The 22,272-nt window shown below is 33.4% G+C and overlaps 1 protein-coding gene across 1 annotated transcript in view; it reads left to right on the forward strand.

Annotated features, from left to right (window-relative positions):
- RASA1 (RAS p21 protein activator 1) overlaps positions 1–22,272 on the forward strand; it is a 111,113-nt gene that overhangs the window by 85,514 nt on the left and 3,327 nt on the right. Inside the window, exons 12-24 of the mRNA XM_059916729.1 lie at positions 2,946–3,033; positions 5,083–5,160; positions 6,895–7,052; positions 7,562–7,638; positions 8,971–9,143; positions 9,666–9,825; positions 10,938–11,080; positions 12,527–12,642; positions 13,409–13,495; positions 15,970–16,037; positions 17,548–17,636; positions 18,904–18,981; positions 21,203–21,337. Coding sequence (XP_059772712.1) covers positions 2,946–3,033; positions 5,083–5,160; positions 6,895–7,052; positions 7,562–7,638; positions 8,971–9,143; positions 9,666–9,825; positions 10,938–11,080; positions 12,527–12,642; positions 13,409–13,495; positions 15,970–16,037; positions 17,548–17,636; positions 18,904–18,981; positions 21,203–21,337 — 1,450 coding nt within the window. The remainder of the gene's footprint in view (positions 1–2,945; positions 3,034–5,082; positions 5,161–6,894; positions 7,053–7,561; positions 7,639–8,970; positions 9,144–9,665; positions 9,826–10,937; positions 11,081–12,526; positions 12,643–13,408; positions 13,496–15,969; positions 16,038–17,547; positions 17,637–18,903; positions 18,982–21,202; positions 21,338–22,272) is intronic.

Genomic DNA, 22,272 nt, shown 5'->3' on the forward strand with positions numbered 1-22,272 from the left:
AGCCGTGGCGCACTAGCCCCCTTCAGGCTGTGTTCACGCAGCCAACCCCAGTCCTCTCCCTGGGATCCAACCGAAGCCCGAGCCTCAGCTCCCAGCCCCCGCCCGCCCCGGCGGGTGAGCAGACAAGCCTCTCGGGCTGGTGAGTGCTGGTCGGCACCGATCCTGTGCGGAAATCTCTCTGCTTTGCCCTCTGCACCTCTGTTGCTGCGCTCTTGTCTGTGGCTCCGAAGCTCCCCGCCTCTGCCACCTGCAGTCTCCGCCTGAGCAGGGGCTTCCTTGTGTGTGGAAACCTTTCCTCCTTCACAGCTCCCTCCCACTGGTGCAGGTCCCATCCCTATTCTTTTGTCTCTGTTTTTTCTTTTTTCTTTTGCCCTACCCAGGTACGTGGGGAGTTTCTTGCCTTTTGGGAGGTCTGAGGTCTTCTGCCAGCGTTCAGTAGGTGTTCTGTAGGAGTTGTTCCACATGTAGATGTATTTCTGATGTATTTGTGGGGAGGAAGGTGATCTCCATGTCTTACTCTTCCACCATCTTGAAGCTCCTCCCTGCTTTACTTTAAATATAAACCATTTCAGAAGCACAAGTTTGAAGACATTCAGTCATACAGAGAGTTATTACTGTAGTGAATAATTATGTGGGAGTTTTATACCTTTATCTTTTCTTAGGCTGCATCTTTTACTGTGGCAGTGTTTATTGTTTTATCTACGTTTAGGAAGGATGTTTTTGCTAGATATTAAATTTTAGGTTGGTAATTATTTTCTTTCAGCATTTTAAAGATTTTCTACTTTTCAACATTTTGTCATTGTTTCCCTTTTAGAGATAATGTATCTTTTTTCCTTCAAGGTGTACTGTATTTCATCTTTCTCTGGAAGCTTTGAGATTTTTCCTTTCCTTAGATTTTCAAAAGTTAAACCAAATATGCCTACTGTAAAAAAACATATTTTTAAAATGTATCTTAATGTTTGTAGAGCTTCTTCCATCTGAGACCTGATGTCTGTTGTCAGTTTTGGAAAATTCTTCATTAGTATCTCTTTAAACAGTTCTACTGCCACATTCTCTTTAATCTTCTGGGACTCATGTTACATGTTATATTCCTTTTACTATGTCCCATGTGTCTATTAAACAGTTTTCTATGTTTCTCACAATTTTTTTCCTCACTGTGCCTCAGGCTGGATATTTTCTTCTGATTTGCCTTCATCTCACAAATCTGTTCTTCTGTAGTTAAATGCATTTGTTGAGGTCTTAATTTTATTTATTACTTTTGCCACTTTAGAATTTCCATTTGATTCTTGTTTTATATATCTAGTTATCTGGCAGAATTCTCTGTCATCTTTTTTTTTAAGCACTTTAATTACAGATATTTGAAAGTTGTATCTGTCCTCAATATCTGGATTATATGTAGGTCTTTCTTGTTTGTTTTTCTTTCAGCTTTTCAGTCATTTGATCCTGATTCCTGTAATGTCTACTTATGTTTGACTGAATAGTGGATACAGTGTATGAAAAACTGTGGAAGCTGTGGATAATGTTATTGTCTCCAGAAAGGACTGTTCTTTTGCCAGATAAGTTAGAGTAGGGGTAGTTCATATTGATCCCCTCAGGGATCAACTGGAGGTTTCGGTGAAGGCTGTTCTATTTCTGGTTTGCTCTTATTCTGAAGGCATAGCCCTTCAGGGGTCTCAACTGAAAGCTTTCTCTTTTAAAGGCCCTGAACTCATTTGTCTCTCCCAGCACTGTGAAACTCTGAATGTGCTTCGTTAGCTTTTTAGCCTCTTAGATGCTGTTTTCTGCTTATTGTCCCAGATTCCTGCCCTACACGGTTTAGGAATTGGCAAACACCTTGAAAAGAAAAGCTGTGGACAATGTCAGTCTCACCTCACTATGATCTTGGTCCCTTGAGTCTGAGCTGCTTGTTCTTCAGTGACTTCAAACAGTTGTGTTTTGTTTGGTTTATATTTTATCCTGCCAGGAGGGTTAGTCTGGTACAAACCACTTTCAGTATCAGAAGTTTTCAATTGACATATTCCATTGTTTTATGGTATTCTCAAAGCATTGAAGAGATGGTTTTTTATCTTTTAATAAATGTTAAGCTTGTACTCTGGGTATTTTGCTATGACCTTCTAACACTAAAGTGTAAGATATACTCTTTGGTTAAAGCAAGAAATAGAAATAATATTTATTGAATTTCAAAAACTTGAAGGCCCTTATTAAACATTTTATAAACATTTTCAAATCTAGTTGGAAAGGCAGCACATCTTCAAAAAAGATATAAGCTACTATCTAATATTGTACTTACATGTCAAATGAATTATACTACAGTGCATACTATAGGAAGATAAGAACTAATATTTATTGCACACCACTGTTAGGTCATTTGATCCTCAAAATAAGCTTATGATGTTTCTATTAAAATGGAATGAGGAAGAATGGCCAGTTGTAAAAAAAAATTTGAAAATAAGTAAAATTATAAAGAAGAAAATTAAAATCACCCACAATCTACTGAGAGATTACCATTAAGAACATTTTAGGCCTAAAGAACATGTCTAGTCTTTTCCCAGTACATATAAATATATATTATATATCATCCTGAAGCACTGAGTTTAGTAACATTTTATTTGCTTTAAAGTCTTTAGCTATATGCAATTCTAGCACTCCTGCTTCAATTTTATTATAACTTTTCTATTTCTAATGCCTTTTAAAATTAATCTAACTGTGAAACATTTTTAAACTTTGATAGTTTGATAAAATTTCAGTAGTGCAGACAAAAAGCTTTCTAAAATATACGCAGCTGACATTCTTTTTAGTAATCTAGTACAATGGATTATTTCTCTAAATTAAGAATTTTGTTAAGTTTATGTAACTTACATAATTATATTGTGATTTTTTTTCTAAAGTTAGTGTAAAGTTGGCATGTTAAACTTCCTAATAACTTTTTTGTTTGTATTTTAAAGGCCAAACTGTTTTCAGATAGTGGTTCAGCACTTTAGTGAAGAACATTACATCTTCTACTTCGCAGGAGAAACTCCAGAACAAGCAGAGGTAAGTTAACTGTTTTTTCAACCACTGTCAACTTTATTCAGCCCATGTTTTCTTTTTTAACTGGAATAGAAAGCTGTTGCATTTAAGATAATGTGATAAAAAGGATGCCTGAAATCTAATCATGTTTTATTTTAAGGAATGAGAAACTTTCATGTGCAAAAAAAATATTTTTGAAAGAAATGCAGGAAAACACAGTGTAGGGTTATTAGGAAAACTCCATTTTAAATTGACCTTTAAATGGGCTATGATGTTGAGTCCAACTGAGAATGTTCATTGAAAATCATCTCTGCAGAAAGGTTATAGATATTCTCAGTACAGTCAAAAAGGTAAGCCAGTTAGTTTTGCTAATAAGCATTGTTGTTATTCACTGGTTGAACTGTGTCTAAAAACAGAAATTCAGTCATCACAAGGAAAAAATTTTGAGGAATTTTCTGGTTTTCTCTAAGTCTAGATATAATGTTTACTTTCAGCACTAGCCATTGATCCATGTGCAATGCCCTTATTAAAACTTTTATTAAATTTTAAGTAATGCTGTGAAGAAATATTTTTAAAAATCTCCTTTTAGAAGTACTTTGATTTCTTTGAACCATAATATTTCTGGGGTGTTTAGAGGTATTTTGTAGAAGTATGGCTATATTTCTTCTGCTTATACTCTATGGAAGGAACCCGCAGGTAGTTTTAGAGGTGAAAGAAAGTGACTTTGTTGAAAAAAAAGAAGATAATTTGCCAACCCTGGATATGAGGCAGATGCTCCTAAAACTCTGGATCCTGGCCTGGGCCCCTGACTCATAAATTATGAAAATATCTTAGGGTGTAGAATAAATTTGATGAATGAGCCATTGTGTTTTATGGCTTATAATTGAATATCAGTTTTCCATCATGGAAAAATATCTCAATTGAATACTCATTATTAACTTATAATACACATAAAACCTTGTTTTGTGGGTATGTAGCCCTAATTTGCAAAACTAGGGCTCATAATATTTTGCTGTTTGACTTTTTTTTTTAAATGTTAGATACTGAGTTAGAAAAGAAACTTAAACTTGAGTATCCTATCTTCTAGTTATTTTATCATGTTCTCTCTTTCTAAAGATGTGTTACCTGGATGACATTTCAATGTGTTTTGCATGCCTCACATAAATATAACATTTTCTTATTGGATTTATCTATACTCTTTCCATATTCTGTTTCCATATATCCCTTAAAGTTCAAAAATACCACTGATAGTCCCAGTTTTTTATTACTTTGGTGGCCTGTGGTATCTCTGGTTATTGTCTTCTCTTTCTAAAAGCTGTGGTAATTGATTTAGTCTTAAGTTTGCTCCATTAAAAGACATTCTCTAAACACTGACAGAGTTCAGATTCATTGAAATAGTCAACAAACTAAAGACCTAGTTGAGTGAAGCAGTAGTACAGAGCTTTCTAGAAACATGTATGCCAAATAAAATATTTAGATTTTTGATAAACCTATAATTGTTCTCTCCTTTCTCCAGAGTACTAGATCATTAAACATTTTAGAATATAGCTGCAACTTAATATTAGGCTGAAATATTGTTTTAAATATAATGTTATATTTGAAAGGCTTATAAATCACCCAGACCCCCTTATACATTTCTACCTATATCATGGTCTAAGGTAAAGATTAGAATGTTTGTCATCAAATCAGTCATCACATTATCAATTGGTTTTGCAGTCAGCCTTCCTTTCACAAAATGTATCAAGTTCAGTTCTGCTTTAGGGTGCCTCATGTTTAACTGCTTAACTATATGTAAATTTATTTTCTGGCTAATTATCACTCATTGGTACTTAAGATTAATATAGAGATTCTATAATAATACAATCAATATTTTACAGAATTATGTTGTTTTGGTCACTGTTTTATTTTGTTGGAGCACAGATGTATTTAAAGCACAGGATACTCTGAGTTTAGAAATGGCAGTGTAAAGAAGGAAGGAACTATTGAATTTGGGGAAAAAACCCAAACTGTTGATTGGAAACTGCATAAACTATTGTGTACTATATTTCTTTGAAATGCTGTTATTTTTCGTAGGACTGGATGAAAGGTCTGCAGGCATTTTGCAATTTACGGAAAAGTAGTCCAGGGACATCTAATAAACGCCTGCGTCAGGTGAAACTTGATCTTCTTTGATTTGTGATTGTCACAAATTTGTGATCGTATTTTGCTTTATCACTTTGCTCTTTATTTTTATTTCTCTATGAACTATTTTGGGCAACATTTCAAACACTTTAGAATTCTTGAGAGGTGAATCTTTTCAGGCATTTTAAAGCCATGCTCCCACTTGCTTCAGCAGCAGGAGAAATAGTTATTTCTTTATGAAAGAGAATATTCTTTATATACTTGCTGGATACTTAGCCCATAATGCCATCTTTTGAATACATACCAAGGACTTTTTTTCCTCCACTTAAAGTAACAATACCAAGCCAACAGCAACAGAAACTATTCTGTTCAGCACTATTATTTTTTTTTTTCTTCAAAAAATTATTTTGGCCTGTGTCAGAAAGGTACTTACTGAAAAAATCATCTGACTGAAAGTACTAATCCTGGTAAACTTCAGGGTTTTTCATTTCATAGTAATTGCTTTTGAAACCTATTATATAACTTATGGGTACTATCCTATCTTATTTGAAACCTTCACATGCCTGCATGTTCATTTACGGAGAGTTAAGCTAGGCTTTCTCTTTCGTTCTAGGTATGTAAACTCAACTTTATACCCTCCATTTCTTTGCTTTTTTCTTTTAGTTATCCCCAGATAATTGGAAAAAGTTAGGTAAATTTAATATTCTTGGAGTTTTGAGGAAAGTTTCTTTTTTGTACAGTATTTATTGACTAAAGTGACTCTTGTTTTACTTATGGGAATTTGCAATAAGCTTGGTGAATTTAACATACTGTTCTATTGGAAGTGGATAAATGGTTATTATTTAGATGACTGAAAGTTTTATTCCCTGTAACTAGAAGTCTGATATTTTCCCCAGGGACATTTAATTATATGCATAATCACTATGTGTTCTCAAAACATGTTTTAACATTTCAAAAGCTATGGAAAATCAGATTCAATTTTTGTAGATTGTATCTTGTGAGAAATTTCAGGCATGAAATTATTATTTGTAGGTATAATATTATATAATCATAATGATATAATAGCTAACAATTTCTTGAGCCCTTTTTATGTGCCAGGTACTGTGCTTGTGCTTTTATACATATCATTTCTAATCTTCACAACAACTTGCAGTGTAGACTTTATCCTAATTTTATATCTGAGGAAGCTGAGGCTCATAGAAACTGACTTGTGCAAGGCCACACAAGTAGTACGTGGCAAGAGGGAAAGAGAACCTGATACTAGAAGATAGATGGTTTAAGTTCTGCATCAAAACTGAAAAATAACTTCGCTTCTTTGGATCTGTATCCTTTTCTGTAAAATGAGAAGGTAGAATCAGTATTTTAAAAATATTTTCTAGCTGTGGAACTCTGTATAGAAAGAAAAGCTTCCAGATGAGCATTATATAGCATGTTAGATTTTGATTTGGGTGGTAACAGTTATTTACTTAAATTAATAAAGAATCCTCTTCTCAACTTCATTTTCTCTGAACCATTGTTTTATAGCAGAAAAGGTGTATTTCATTATTTTTGCAGGAATGTAATTGGAGTAATAACTTGTAAAATACTATTGTATTTACTTTTTTAAGTGGGAAGAATTTATTAAAAGGGAAAATAAAACTGAAGGTCATGTTTTCTGAAAAAAGGGGAAAATAAGTCACTATTTTGGGTTTTTATAATAATTGCCTTTGAAACCTAGTGCATAATTCTTGAAATCTGGGGTAACAATTTCTGTGTTTTCTTTAGGTCAGCAGTCTTGTTTTACATATTGAAGAAGCCCATAAACTCCCAGTGAAACATTTTACTAATCCATATTGTAACATCTACCTGAATAGTGTCCAGGTAGCAAAAACTCATGCAAGGGAAGGGCAAAACCCTGTATGGTCAGAAGAGTTTGTCTTTGAGTAAGTCTTATTTTATCATTACATTCGATGATTTTCTTTTGCTGTAATGCATTTTCTTTCCTTTTATTATTTTTTTTAAACTCTGTATCTAAATCACTCAGAACACGGTGCCAAGCTCAGGCATTTTAGTAATACACACTTTTTTTTTTCTATTGTATTTGTTCACTTTTACTAGTAAAGTGCTATGTCCTTGGTTTTTCACCTAGTTATTAATATGAATTACCATTACTGATGAATCCAAAAACATTTACTAACATACACAGACAAAATGTCTACAAGGGTTTCCAGGATTTACTCGAGGAAGTTAAAGATGGTAGGGACAGTGTAATTTGCTTGTCTGTATTCCTGTGTACCAAATAATAAAACATGTTTTGAATCTAGTTTTAAATCTAGCACTTTCAACTGGGTTAGCAGCAGAAATAGGGGGTTTATTCGATACTAAGAATAAAGGAATTAGATAGTTTTATGCCAGGATATTTTCTTAATTCTTTTTCTCCTTGCTGCTTTAGTGATCTTCCTCCTGACATCAACAGATTTGAAATAACTCTTAGTAATAAAACGAAGAAAAGCAAAGATCCTGATATCTGTAAGTTGACACAGAAATTTCTAAAGTAAAAAAGCATGTTTTATATACTTTGGAAATTCATAATGAAGTATAGTCTAAAATGGAAATTAAAAAGGTGTGTAAGCAGTGTAACTTGAGATAGCTTCTTTTTGTACTTCTAAAAGTGTTGATTGCTGTATCTAAAACAGAAAAAATAAAAAGACCAAAATGGCTAAATTGTATATACTGTAAACTTAAGCCCTAAGGATTAAAGTAGGATCTGCTCACCCTCCCTCCACAATGTGTAGGAAGAAAAAGAAAACAGTAACAGTGGTCATCTTTCTGTGGTGCTTCCTTATCCCTTCTTCCTACTTTTTAGGTTTCTCCTACTTTCCTATACTTTGCATGTAAATGAAAAAAAGCACTGTTAAATTTTCTTCTTTAAACTAGATTACACTGCTCACTTCTGGTAGTCAGTACTGGTTCTCAGCAGCACAACTTTTCCCAGCCTGTTTCTGAAACAGGCGGCAATGGGATTTAGCAGTTCACACCAGAGTGAATTAGGTTAATCCTTAAATACCTTCTTAAAAATCAGGCTTCGGGGGAAAAAAAGTGGTATGTGTTAACAGAATCAAGGCCTGAATTTTTTGCTATAAATGTTTATTCTGTAATTTCTGTACTATTAAAATGCTTAACATTTTTAGTGGTTCCCCATTATTTTTAAGATAAAATCTAACCCCCTAGTAATGATACAGAAGAAAGGCCCTTTCCTGATCCACTCCTCCCCACTCTTACTTTCACTGTGTAATCTTTTGTATATCCTTCTCTCCAGCTACACCAGCTTTCTTATAGCTCTTAAATTGTCCATGGATTTTTAAAACCATCCACCATACCATCTGTTCAGACTGCACACACTCTTTTTTCTCTATGTTTCTACTTAGCTACACTTCCAGATCCTGTTACAAGTCAGCTTAAGGGGCTACCTGTTTGGAATGGATGTTTAACCTCCACAGAATGAATTAGATATTATTTCTCTGTACTTCATTAGCATATACCACTTTACAGCAGTTAGCACGGGGTATCATAATTGATTTCTTGCCTCCTTGGCTAGACTGTTACCTCCATGCAAGTCAGAGACTATATCTTAATCATGTCTGTATCCCACATCCCTACCTATCAGAGAGTCTGGCACATAGCAGGCATTCACTAAATGAATGAAGTAAGCATTTAGTATTAAATTTATGATATTACTGAAAAGTCCTTTAATAAAAAGCATTTAACACTATAGATAAGATAGAACATTAGGAAAATTTGTGTGACTAATTACAGTGTCATCTTTTCAGACAGTAATCATTTGATATTTTTCTGTCACAGTATTCATGCGCTGCCAGTTAAGCCGGTTGCAGAAAGGGCATGCCACAGATGAATGGTTTTTGCTCAGCTCCCATATACCATTGAAAGGTATTGAGCCAGGATCCCTGCGCGTCCGAGCACGATATTCTATGGAGAAAATCATGCCAGAAGAAGAGTACAGCGAATTTAAAGAGGTATTAAAGTTATTTACCAGTCCAATTATTTTTAAAGGCATTATGAAAAATAATTAACTTTTTTTCCCCCCCCAACATCCCTACTGGAGTATAATTGCTCCACAATGCTGTTAGACTGTGCCGTACAACAAAGTGAATCAGCCACACGCACACATATATCCCCATATCCCCTCCCTCTTGCGTCTCCCTCCCACCCCTCTAGGTGGTCACAAAGCACCGAGCTGATCTCCCTGTGCTATGCGGCTGCTTCCCACCATACCCATTGAGTTAAATATAGTAATTTCATAGTTTAGTGGCACAGTGACAGGCAGAGAAGGTTGAAAAGCCTTGCAAAGCAAAGTATGACATTGCTTTTAAGAGACTATAAATATGTAGGTTACAAACTCATTCTGTTTTTAATAAATTTATTCAATAGAACATATTCCTAAATGTATACATATAGAAGAATGTATTTCCTGTTAATGTTACTGAGAATGCTTAATGCTGTATACTTTCAACAATCTTTCTTGATGTCATTTTTAGCTTATACTGCAAAAGGAGCTTCATGTAGTCTATGCTTTATCACATGTATGTGGACAGGACCGAACACTACTGGCTAGCATCCTACTGAGGATTTTTCTTCATGAAAGGCTTGAATCGTTGTTGTTATGTACACTAAATGACAGAGAAATAAGCATGGAAGGTACAGTATGGATGTGTTAGTGTGATACTTTTAAAAACTGGTTAATGATTAGATTTTATATATCAAGTATATATGTACTCTTAGAACATATTAAATAGTTAAATCATTTTACAAAGTTACTCAGTTTTTCATTCATTAAAAATTACAGTTGGAATGTCATTTCTGATTCTTAGGCTGGCTAATATGGGGGGGGTAATATCTCTAATACAACTTTGTCATAAATTAGAAGCCGTAAGAAAGTGACTTCCATGTCCAGATCAATGGCTTATACTGCTTGATTATTAAGAATAGTTTGGTATGCTCACCATGTTCTCGTTTGTTTTTTGCTTATAAATTCATTGCACAAAAGTTGGGTGTTAGCTGCATTTTATTTCTGGCTTCTATAGGTAGGTAGTTTCCAGGCAATTTAGCTGGACCCACAGTAGTTTGTAACAGCTTATAAATATGTCAGAATAACCCATATCAAACCAGCCCTTTGACTCAATAACAGTACTTGCTTCTAGGTTCCCCAAATAAACTGTAAAATCTAAAACTATTTCCTCCTAATCATAGAAAATATAAAAATATATAGATTTGTCAGGAAAGATAAAGTGGTGGTACATATTTTACACTGAGATTGTCTTTTCTGGCAATATTTGTGTTTTTTTAGGATTTTATTAAAAGTCATTAATAGCCATATTTTAGGCAAATAAGTTAATTTATACTGGGGTTTTACGTTACATTCTTGTTTGTAAATTAACTCAGATTTTTCAAAGCATGGGCTCAGTGGACAGCAAAGGTGGATTCTGGTCCTAGTTTTGTCACTATTTGGCTCTTTAGTCTTAGACAAGTCATATAACCATCCAGAGCCTTTGTTTGTTCATATAATGTGGCAGTGTTAATTCCTTCTCCCATTTATGATCTAATGAAGTGAAGGAATAGAAAGTCTTTTGAAGAGTTAAGTTTATAGGAATATAGGATGTCATTATAATCAATATTTAATGCTACATGCAAATAAACATACTTAAATGCCTATAATTATTTGAGAAAAAATGAATTCATTTAATTTCCAATCTGGTTCACATTAGTACAATCCTTTGCAGATAATTTTTAATATATATATATTTATGTAGATGAAGCCACTACCCTATTTCGAGCTACAACACTTGCAAGTACCTTGATGGAGCAGTATATGAAAGCCACTGCTACACAATTTGTTCATCACGCTTTGAAAGACTGTATCTTAAAGATAATGGAAAGCAAGCAGTCTTGCGAGGTGAGTATTGCAGCAAAGAGCATATTTTAATAGGTAATGCTTTATAGCTAACTGCACTTCAAGGAAAATATATTAGCTGTCTGAAACTGTTCATCAGAACAGTTATACCTTTTGTAATACGTTTAGAAAAATGTTATGCAAAACAGACTTTTTAAAAAAGATGTACTTTATTTGGAGATTAAAAACCTTGAATTGCACCAGAAATACATGAAAGTACTTTATCATTTCTCCTGCTGTACTAATGATAAAAGTGTATGCTACTTTCAGAAAGTGTGCAAACATAAATTGAAGTTATTGTTGGAGATTTCTGTTGTGTAAGTTCTATGTGACACTTGCTAATAACATCTAGGTTTCTCCTCAAAGGTTTTTTTGAAGTGGGGGTGGTGGTGGGAGGGTCAGAGGTACAAGATAACCCCCTCAAAAGCAAATAAAAACATCCTTTTGATTACTGAGCCTTCAGTGTAAACTCATAACAAACCATTAAGAAAAGGAATAGAATCTCATTTATATGGCTATTCCATCATTTTATTTTGAAGGCAGAGCAACTATAGAAGCAGGATATTGAATGTATTTTTTATGTCTGATACAAAATAAAGGAACTGCTTTTGATAATGTACACTGGGAGCACTCAAAATGTTAATTCTGCACCAAGTTGTCAATTTTTACTAATTAACTTAAGGGGAAGAAATGGATAATTTAGTGTTGAAATAGTTGGTCTAATAAGTGTAAAGGATACAGAAATGCAGCAAGTCTGCAGAAAGTCTCTGGATGTTAAATCCAGGCTAGGGAATTTAGATTCCTATAGATAAATCTACTCCATTAATTCTAGATAAGAATTCTTAGATTTTAGAAGTTACTGGAAAGTTTTTAGAAGGGTTCATGATGCTGCCTCTGAGGCATTTGGTATTTTATTAGTCATTTTAAAAGTCTTATCTCATTCAGAAAAACCTTTCTATTTTAATCAGTTTTTTTCCTCAAATAAATAGATTTAAGATAGGCTTTATAATAATGGTGATCTTTCTTTCCAATTAAATACTCCTAAGTATATTTGTGCATGTGGCCACTGCAGCTGGGATTTTTTTTGTCTTCTGTTTGGGAATATTATATTTAAAATAAAGTCTAATACAGTTTTGTGTGCCTGTAAAAATCTGTGGTAAAATGTGGTAAATGAATAAAAGAAAACTTTATTAATGGTATTAACCCAAAGCAACTGAAAACTGTTGAACAGTCATTGCTCTTCAGTTGAGTAGATGGGAATTAATGGTAACAAGTCCATTAGGAGTTCCACAGAGCAAACCCCAGTGAGCCCCACACCACCACCAAAAGACTAATACAGTTTGAAAAATGGAAAAATAGAGAACCTTGAAAACAAGTGCTTGGTTACCTTGATTCATTTGCATTTATCATTGCCAAGATGCATTTATATTGATTTATTCCTTCTCTTAGTTGAGTCCATCAAAGTTAGAAAAAAATGAAGATGTGAACACTAATTTAGCACACCTATTGAACATACTTTCAGAGCTTGTGGAGAAAATATTCATGGCTTCAGAAATACTTCCACCGTAAGTGGTGAAATTTTAATTTGACAAGAAATTGTATATTTGCATTTTAAAAAATTTGTATTTCTAAAACATGTGTAAGCTTTTCCACTGTCCTGATGTTATTATACTCTGAAGAAGTTAGGGTTTTTAATCTTTACACGATGAATTGTGTTTAAGGAAAAACAGTGACTTGAAGAAACCAAAGTGAAATATTTGCATTAAAATAAAACAAATCATGTTTTTATACAGGCCAGTATGTCTGGTTTATATAGTAACTTGGGGAAAGAATAGAAGCGTATCTCAGATTTGAGGAGGTCATAAAAGACATGTATCTCTCCAGTCTGTAGTTGAACATCTTGCTCAAAATGTACACGAGATAATTACTTGGTGTCTGCTTAGCGGCTTCTGGTGTTAGTCAGCTTGCTTATTCAGGTAGAAGTTAACTTACATTAAAATCTGTCTCCCTGGAACCTGTACTCATTAGTTCCTCTATATCCTCATTCCAGTACTTTTTCATACTTTTCTTTAATACAGAAGTAATCTAAAAATGGTAGGATTTCTTCCAAAGTAAATGTAAAGAATTGGTTAAATGAATTGATGATGAAAAGTTTTTAAAGTTTTCCTTATCCTTTGCTAAATATCACTACTTGTAACAGAGAACTTTTTTGGGGAAAATGGCCAGTTGCATTTAAAAATGTCATGTATTTCGTAAATTAAGCTTTAGGCTGCAATGAGATCAGTATTTTCAATTGCTTTCTGTATTGAGATGATTATGTTATTTTGGCAGGACACTGAGGTATATTTATGGGTGTTTACAGAAATCTGTTCAGCACAAGTGGCCTACAAATACCACCATGAGAACAAGAGTTGTTAGGTAAGACTTACTGTTTTGTTAAATCATATAGCATGCACTGAGAGTCAAGTGGATAATTGTGAAAATGTGGAGACTAACAGTATACAGTATACAATTCAAGACCTTTTGACTTTTATGTCAGAGCCCTGTTGAATATTTTCTGAATTCAGATAGCTCCTAAACTTTAACTTAGTGTTTTTGTTTTTGTTTTGAAGTTACCATGAGATACTTAGCTAGCAAGCTACCTTTTTGCATTTTCTAAAAACCTGAACATTCACTGATGGGAGGAGAGAAAGACGGGTTGATTTGTGCTGAGAAGGAAGAGCAATAATTGAACAATTTAGGTATTAATTAATTGGTTTGTAACAGTTTGTGACTCAGGGCTAATCTCCAACCAGAGTCTACTTAGTTCTGAAGCTGTTACAGTGTGTTCATTGTGCAGTAATTAGGAGGAATTGCTTTGTCAAGTCATAGCATTTTGTAGCTTATATAGGGGGACTTTGTTGTCATTAAGGTAACTTTTCCAATGAGGAAGCAGATCTGTAGAGATTAAATTGTTTGCTTAAGGTTATACAGAAAGTTAGTGGCTAAGGCAGAACTAAAGGCAAAACATCTAAGACCCAATCTAATATCCTTAACACTCTTGTACGCTTTTGTTTAAGCACACCCCAACCCATTCAAGACAGTAGGAAATTAGTGCAAAAGCATCAGAGAATTCAGGAGTCTAATAATAAAATTTATCATATAGAATATATGCTGCCCATCATGTTATACACTATTAAAAAAAATTGGGCAACTACTGAAGACACCAACATCATATAATTAGTTTTGAAAATGTGTGTTAATCCTGCCCCTAACCTAAATCTTGTAAAGAGGCTTCTACTCTTTTTACAGATAAAATCTCTCTTGGTTAGTAATGATATGACATAAATGTTTAAGAATTGTAGATTCTGTATTTCTTGGCTTTAGTAGTGATTGAGAGGAATAGAAACGTATTACAAGCATATAATGTTGCAGCACAGTTTTGTGTGATGTAAATGAAAACTTCTGTAAGTTTCAAACAAGTATATTTGTTAAGCAAATAGCTGGAAATTCTGCTATGTGGATTATTTGATACTACAGGGTCTCTTAAGGGGCATTTACGGCCAAGGTGGTGATTTCTATCCCTAGTTAAGCTTTTAAGTATATGTGTAGATACCTAGTATCCCTCTTACATTTAAAATCACCTCTAAAAATTCCCGGAAAGTAGATTTGCACACTGAAATTCTTTTATGGTTTGGTGTTGCTAGGTTATGTTTCAGATTCAAAGACAAAGATATAAAAATGTTTTCAAGCAAAATTTATGCAAGATTCTTCATAAATTACCTGCTATAAAGAAATCTAAAGACTTAATAATTGTATATTAAGAATAAATGCTCAGTCTGAGAAGCAACACGTTAATTTTTCTAAGACTCCCCAAAATTAGCAAACAACATCATTGGGAGGTAAATGCTGAAAAGTTGGGTTATTCACTAATAGAGAACAGAGACTGTGTCAATTATTTTAATCTCTAAAAGGAATTTTATCAACTTGGAAATAATGCTTGTCTTTACAAGGGCAGGTGTGAGGTCACTTAGTGTAGATTCCTCTTAAGAGGAAATTAGAGAAATATTATCTACACAAGGACATAAACCCTATCAGTAACTGAAGAAGGGAGCAGACTAGGAGTAGCTATATACACTTGTAGTTTTACTTTGTACTTCGTTCCCAGAGTAAGATTAGCAGGTAGAATCATATATGACAACTGTTATTAAGCCATGTGCTTTTATACTAATTTTTGGTTTTGCTATTAATATTCTGTAATTTGACAACTTTTTTTTTTAACTTTAGAAAGCTTGATGTCTTTTTCTTCATTGCCTGAAAAGCTTTTCAACATTGTTTGTATACATTTTCATTTAACAAGAAGTCACTTTTTCCCTAGTACAATGGATTCTTAATTTTTATGTAACAACAAAATCAGTATAACCAACTTCATTTATAACAGACTTTACTGAGCTGTTCTGTTTAAAGAAAGAGAAGTTAGAGAATGTTAGTTTTAGGGCCTTACAGGATTATGTGTCTATTAGAAGGGTTTATTTGTACTCCTACAGTATTTCAGAAATTCTTAGTGTTCCTAAGGACACTCCTTCCTCAAAGTAAGTATAAAATGCACTACTAGCTTGGAATAAGTAAATAATAGCCAAAACAGTAAATGTTACAGATACAACTTAAATCTTCCCGAAGTAAATCTAAAAATCTAAATTTGAGAAAAGTGAATAATGTTTAAGCAGCAAATATATATGTTCTTAAAGTAAGATACTTCAGCTTATTATTTTCATAAAGTTGCATATTTGGTCTTCCCTACATTAGTTCAAAGTTCATGGTTCTACAGGTATTAACATTTTTGTTTATATATATTATTTTAATGTAACACATACTGTAGTTTTCTAAAAAAACAAAATTTCCCTCCCATTCAGTGGTTTTGTTTTTCTTCGACTTATCTGTCCTGCCATCCTGAACCCACGGATGTTTAATATCATCTCAGGTAATCAGCTTTTGATAAATTTTGAAATTAAAAAAATAGAACAGTTTCATACTCTTTAGTAAGGTTACTCATTTTTTCTTTTAAATCTTTTTTTTTAATGCAATTATAAGACTTGGTATAAAACATTCCAAAGCACCCCTTTCTTCTTCCTTTTGCTACTTTACCTTTTCTTTCCATTTTGTTTCTTAACCTTTCTTTCCATCTAATATTTGAAGCCTGAGATGGCATGATTAGACACAGATCATTTTTTTTTCCAGCCTGCAACGTTGGCTTTTTCAAGTTGGGAAGAAGAGCTTCCGGTGTGCTTTTAACCCACGCTAGACCCTGTCACTACCATTGCAAGTTGGATTTTAAAATTACAGCTGCAGTTGCAGTAGTACTCTGTGAATACTTATGAAGAAAGTGGCCCTTTGAGATTTCCCAGTAGAGATTTCTTGTCACCAGCTATATAATGTTAATTGGCATTTTAAACTCCAACAAACCAGATTCAGTTTTGCTTATTACCCAAATGCCCATTATGGATTGACTTTCAGATGTTGTAGACTTCTCAAATAAAGGATTAGAATGATATTTGTGACTACAAATGTAATCATGAGCCATCATTAGCAGAAGGAATCTGAAGTATTTTTGTCTTAATAATTTGAAGCTCAAAATTGTATTAAAATTTTTTGGAGTATCTTACCTTTATAGCCATCATATCTCTGTAATTATCTCCAATTGCTACTAAAATGGTTAAATCTATGGGTCTATTAAGAATGAAGGGTTTAGAATTCTTTTGGAGAGATTTATTTATCTGAATGTTAGACTCTGAACCACTAGGCAATATTATTTATAGTTTAGCAACTTCAGATAAAAAGAGTACAATCTAAAATCAGGCAGCCAAATAGACTATCTATAGGTTTTTACTGTTAAATAATTATGTTTCAGAGCTTAAAATTAATAGAGACAAATATTTTTCATTTACATCCTATTATCTATATAGGGCAGTGCTTCCTGATTAACCTTTAAAATATTTTTTAAAAATTAATTTAAAAAATTAGTAAATTGCATGTTTTTCTCCTCAAAATAAAGCAGAGATTTCAGACTTTATCTTTGTTATTGAGCTTTAAAGTGAATTATTTGAGTCAGTGGAGGCTGGGAGCAAGGAATTGCTCATATTGCAAATTGCTAACCTTGGATGGGTTGAAATTAGCTTTGTGAATTGTCCTGAAGGGTATGTGGAGTAACAGGTCTTTTTAGCAATAAGATAAAGCTTTGAAGTATTTTGAAATATCCTGTAGTACCCTTTTCACAAACTAAAAGCACTGATAAGTGTATTCAGTTTTTCCCCCTTTAAATCAAGCTCTTTTGAATTATACAGGTCATACTTTTTCCAAAAAACATTGAGTTCCGAATGGAAGAATGTTAGTATTTTTAACAGTAAGGAAATATTAAAGTGCTAAATTTACAATGGTTTACTTGGAAGTACCTTTGGAGTTGGTGTCATTAGCTGTGCCCAATTCTCTTATAGATTCCCCATCTCCTATTGCTGCAAGAACACTGATATTAGTGGCTAAGTCTGTGCAGAACTTAGCAAATCTTGTGGAATTTGGAGCTAAGGTAAAAACATTTTGATACTTTAAAATGTCATTTATGAGTGAAACTTTGACAAGATAAAACCATAATATATGGCATAAGTAAATTTTCAACAGTGGATATTTCATAAAGATAATTTATGATTTTATTGGTATGTTCATATTTTTAGATGCTTTTTTAGATTTTACTTTTTAATAGTGGAATTTTAAAAACCACCATTTTAGCTAGTAGAAAGGTATTTTTTTCAGTATAATTTCCAGTATAATCAGATTCTTCCACTTTTAAATATAAAAATGAATAAGCGTATTTTTAAATGCACCCCAATTTTATTATGTATTGCACAATAAACATTCTCTGTAAATATTAAAATTCGGATGAGTTTTTAAAACACCCATATGTGATCCCACTATCTAAAGATAATGACTGTTAATGTTCTGGTAGGGATCATACTATGTCATCTGCTTTTGTTAATATTAACAGATAACAAGTATCCTTATAGGTACTTCCTTTCAAACTTGTCCAGTTATTTCCTTAAATGAACTTTGGAGTAAAAGTACTAAGTAAGAAGACATTTTGCTTCCCACAGCCTTGCCAAAACTCAACTAGTATTACTTTTTTATTTTTGACAATCTGATAGGCATGTTACTTTTTGTATCATTATTTCATTACTCTTAGAACTGTATGATTTTTCATGTCTATTTCTTTGGAATCGACTATTGAGGTCCTTATCTCATCTTACTGATTTTAAGAGAGTGTGTATTAATACTAACCCTTTCCCGTTTTACAACATAGCATATTTTCGAATCGGTTTAAGATTTTAGAATGAAGCAGTTTATAGTATGACTCAGCTTTTGAATTTATCTGAACCCTGAGGCAGGTTATGAGTACTAATTTTTTATTGCAGTCCCTACCACACTATATTTTAATTCCCTATATTCTCTGCTAGGTTCTAATAACCTCTGGGTACTTGGCAAATATTGATAGTTTCTCAATAATTATTTTTGAATGACCTACATATAAGAAATTTGTGTTTGCTAGGCTATGTGTGCTTTTTTTCATCCAGAATTTTTGTTCATTAAAAATACTCCATACTCCTATTCCTCAGAATAGCTGCTTGCTTATATTAGAAGGAAAAATATGGTCATTGTACGATTCAGTTAATTCTTATGAATAATGTGCTGCTACTGATAATTTGATTTATAAGAATTTTTGCTACATGTATGGTTTTTGTTATGGACCAGATAATGTTTTTGATGCGTATATAGTAAGCTTTTTATTTTTACATTTTTAGGAGCCTTACATGGAAGGTGTCAATCCATTCATCAAAAGTAACAAACATCGTATGATCATGTTTTTAGATGAACTTGGGGTATGCATATAATTTTTCAAGTACTTTGACATCTATACTTAATATAGCTGAGTATAACTCATTTAAGCAACAATCTTTAGAAAGCTTTTCTATCCAGAGCTTAAAAAAAAAAAAAAACCAACCCCAAAAAGCTGCATATTTTTGTCTACCTTCCTAAACAAATTACTTCATTTGATATAATTATTATAACAATTTATTCTTACACTGATTTACACCAAGAATAGAGGACTGTGGCTTTTGAACTGCCTCTGTCAATTTTTAGTTTGTCCCACCTCACCACTATGACATTCTGTTGCTGCTTTAGCTACTTTAACTTTGCTGCTACTGTGTGGAATTTGAAACAAGATGGATGACCCACAGTTCTGGCCAGTTTAGTAAGTAAATGGACTGGAGAATGTATGTTCCTGTGGCTTTTCTAAGAATAAAATACATGGATTTGGTGTTAAACTTCATTCAGTGGGACTACATATGCCTTACTTAGGCATTTATAAATAAGCTGTGATTATAAAATTAAGAATGGGATTTTTAAAATAATTTTTAAGACCCTGGATTTCTTAGTAAAGTTAAATTTTCTTGTTATAGATCTTCAGATACTGCATCAATTAAAAACTAAATAAATGTATTAGCAATTCAGTTCATATATACAGAAACCAGAAAAGAGATTAATTTAGCCAGGTGTGTATGGCACTAGGGAATGCTAGGGTAGGAGAATGTTCTGCTTTAATACAGTCAGATTCACTTAAAAGCACAAGTAAACAACCACCACACCACTGTACAGTCAAACCAGTCAGGACAGCCTGTGGGCCCCTAGTTTGCAGCTTCAGGTATAAGAAATTTACAGTATTGGTCCATATTGATAATGAAATGGAGAAATAAAGGAGCAGATGCTAAATGTCCATCATGTTCCTGTATGTGAACTCCTGGGAAGTTTTGAAGACTATAAATATTTCCGATTACCAAAAAAATATAGTTGGTCCACGACTGAAATTTTTTTTTTTTTTTTAACTATAGTGATGTTTAAGGAGCTGTATGAAACTGTCCAGTATTTAAGGCTAGCTAGTTTTATCTCAAGCCACGTTTCTAGGTGTAGATTCAAGATTAGGATTCCATTTACTTTCCATAATCACATGTCTACAGTCCAGCTTTCTCTATCACTTTCCTAGTTATGCCACACAATCTAGCTTTTCAGATTGCTTAGAATTCCAATATTGTAATACACTTCCAGTCTCCTCATACTCTTCCACTGCTTTACACCTATATAAGTCAAATTTATCTTTCAAGACTCACCTCAAACGTCTCCTTCAGGCAGGCTTTGCTGAGCCCTAAACCTGAACTAAATAATACGTTTTGTTCTGCTTCCTAAGTATCCTCTGCATATCCTTTGATATATATAACTCTGTGATCAGTTTAGTCTATGTCTTCTCTACTAGGTTGTAAACTCTTTAAAGGCAAATATGGTTGTCTTTCATCCCATCTCTAGAAGCCTTCATTCACTGAATAAATGAGTCAGTTAATTAATAAAAATGAATTATATTCTAACTTTTTTTATACCATAGAAAACTGCGTGTTTGCAGTTTTTAGGAGTGTATAGCAAATATTGTCACCATTAGGGAGAGGACTAGATTTGTTTAAAACTACTGGTGATTAAACTCGTGTTAAATTTTATTCCAGTGCTCAAAATAAAATCAATACTTAGTTACTATAACAAGTTGGTAGTACTGTATTGGCACTAATTTACTTTATGAACGTTATCTGAAGATACCATAATTAACACATCATTTCTACACATTAGCAAGTGTTTTGGGCAGAGTCCACAGATAATTATAGGCCTGAAAGGTTCTCATCAATGCTTTCGTAATGTAGCTCTTACTTACATATGCTGATCAATTTGGACAAACTATAGCAGTTTAATAATGAAACTCAGTCTGAAGGAGTGGAGGAATTTTAAGTTTAGGTTGCATTTAATCCAGATTGGCAGTTAATGCTTACATTATGTTCCAGTTTAAAAAAAAAAAATAATATTGTACAATATTCTGCTGTGTGGTTGAAGAAAATGAAACTTGGTTTTGGTGTGAATACTGAGGTTACAAAATCTATCAAGTTGAATTTTAAGAGAATATTATGTGTTAAATTCTATCTATCTACTGTACCAGTTAGGATCTTTTCAGAAGAGAGTATAAAGAGTTGTATTTCTAAATGCAGTTTTATGATTCCCTTAAAGAATGTACCTGAACTTCCGGACACTACAGAGCATTCTAGAACTGACCTTTCCCGTGATTTAGCAGCATTGCATGAGATTTGTGTGGCCCATTCAGATGAACTGCGAACGCTCAGTAATGAGCGTGGTGCACAGCAGGTAGGTTTTTGCCAACCTTTTTTAACAATGATGTTCCTCACACTTAAGCAGAATGTCAACATAAGATTCTTTGGGAGGTGATAAATAGCTGAATTACAGTCTTATTAATTATATTAAATTTTTGAGAATCTGAATCATAATCCACAAAGATCGCAGCAAACAGGAATAATGAGCTCAGACTAAGATTACATATTTTTGATACTGCAAAATGTCAAATCTTGCTTTTAAGTTAATGTGTACTGAAAAATGGTGGTGTTCATGCACTTCAGTGGCATGTATGAAAATGGTAAGTGAGCTAATGATAAAAGTCAGTAGTGATGTGGCTTTTTCTGTCTCTTCTGTCACACGGTGCATGGCCAAGTAATTTGCAAACTGTCAAACACATGAGAATTACTCAGGAAGATTGGTAAAAATATTTCAAGCTCCAGATCCAGAGATTGTGTAGTGTGGCCTCAGAAGAGCTTATCAAAAATGGCAGTTTCTAAGTACCGTCACCACAGTGGCCAACCATTTGGCAAGGACCTTATAGAAGAGATTAACACGTTGAGAGTGGTGATTCTGAGTTCTCCTCAATCTGAGATTCTAAAGTTCTCAAGGTTTTTCGAGTTTAGATAACAGCATGGCTCATTTAGGTTCCAGTCACTTGAGAAACTTACGCAGAATATGTGCCATGGACCTACTTATATGCCCCTGGCATGTAGAATGCCTTCTTGCTACACTGACTTGCTTTAAATATTAAAAAAAAAATCTTATTGGAGCATTATTAGGCTGTAACCTGACTGCCCTCATGTGCTCCTATAGGGCTTGAGATGTGTCATTTATAATGATAAATCTTTCTTCCGTAAGGTGTTCTATTCTAAAGAGTGTTCTGGCCTAAGTAGGTATGAGAATGCCAAACGCAAATGAGTTTCTATTTACTTTAGTGTACAAAAATT

Source organism: Balaenoptera ricei, chromosome 3 (assembly GCF_028023285.1).
Source record: "Balaenoptera ricei isolate mBalRic1 chromosome 3, mBalRic1.hap2, whole genome shotgun sequence".
Classification (NCBI taxonomy): Eukaryota; Metazoa; Chordata; class Mammalia; order Artiodactyla; family Balaenopteridae; genus Balaenoptera; species Balaenoptera ricei.